The sequence below is a fragment of the Tetrahymena thermophila genome, assembly GCF_000189635.1.
Source record: "Tetrahymena thermophila SB210 genomic scaffold scf_8255765, whole genome shotgun sequence".
Lineage (NCBI taxonomy): Eukaryota > Ciliophora > Oligohymenophorea > Hymenostomatida > Tetrahymenidae > Tetrahymena > Tetrahymena thermophila.
This window is the reverse complement of record NW_002477062.1, coordinates 1-1,228: the sequence shown is the minus strand read 5'-3', so window position 1 is coordinate 1,228 and position 1,228 is coordinate 1. Positions and strand designations below refer to the sequence as shown.

Here is a 1,228-nt window from a genome sequence, read left to right as displayed (position 1 = left end):
AATACCTTTAATTTATTTAAATTAAAAATTAATATGAATAATAAAAAGGTATGTAGAACAACTTGCCCAAATGGAACTTATCAAGATTCAGGTAGTGGTCTTTGCAAGTAATGTGACTTCTCTTGTTCTCAATGCACAGGTCCTAGTAATTCATAATGCAAGGCTTGCTAATTTTTAACATATTTGAGCAATGGTTCGTGTGTTACAACTTGCCCAACTGGATAATATGCTGATGAAACATCAAAGACATGCAGTAATTGTCCAGATGGGTGCTCTAGTTGTACTAGTTATACTAATTGTACTGGTTGTAAAACTGGTTATACTTCGAGTTCAGGAGCGTGTTCTGATTCTTCATGCACTGGTAATTGCGCTACATGCAGCAGCTCTAGTAAATCTAGTTGCCTTTCTTGCACATCAAATCTTTATCTTTAACCAGGAAATACTTGTAACTCTACATGCCCATCAGGTTATTATTAAAATTCATAAAATATGACTTGTACTGCTTGTTCAACTGGATGTAAAGCCTGTTCAGACGGAAAAACTTGTACTTAATGCGATGCATCTAGCGGTTATAGGTAATAAGGTAATTCATGTACTCTTTGTGCTTCAACTTGTGCAACTTGTTCTTCGTCGAATCCCAATTCTTGTTAATCTTGTGAGAATGGTTTATATTTATTTAATAATTAGTGTGTAGTAACCTGCTAAAAAGGATATTTTAATGGACCTAATTACACTTGCTCACCATGTGTAACTGGATGTGATTAATGTTCAAATGGAAATTCATGTACTACTTGCAGCACTGATTATTAGCCCTTCACATATAAAAACCAACAGATTTGTATAAATTCCTCCTCTTGCTTTTCTCCTTGTTCCACTTGTAGTGGTACTTTCTAGCCTACAACATGTGCAACATGTAATCAATCATTCTATTTACAAGGTACAAATTGTGTAGCTACATGTAACTAAGGATATTATGCCAACTAATCTAATTAAACATGTGTTTAATGTCCAGCAAATTGTTCTGGTATGTTCTGATGCCTCAACATGCACATCTTGTTCAAATAACTATGTAATTAATTATATTATATTTCTTAAAAACAAACTAATCTTATTAAATAAATTTTTATTTTAATTAGTTCTTATCCGAAAAAAGTTGTGTTTAAACATGCCCTCAAGGATAGACTGGTAATAATAGTTAAGTATGCATCTCAGCAACTATTAAAACGTT

The 1,228-nt window shown here is 32.7% G+C and overlaps 1 protein-coding gene across 1 annotated transcript; it reads left to right on the top strand. All coding sequences in view use genetic code 6, as the record gives it.

The window, feature by feature from the left end:
* Positions 1–33: 33 nt before the first annotated feature.
* Positions 34–1,035, top strand: TTHERM_02290890 (leishmanolysin family protein; the record flags this gene model as incomplete). Its single annotated transcript, XM_001028574.1, has 1 exon — positions 34–1,035. The coding sequence occupies one exon, from the start codon at positions 34–36 to the stop codon at positions 1,033–1,035; it is 1,002 nt and encodes a 333-aa protein (XP_001028574.1).
* Positions 1,036–1,228: the final 193 nt, after the last annotated feature.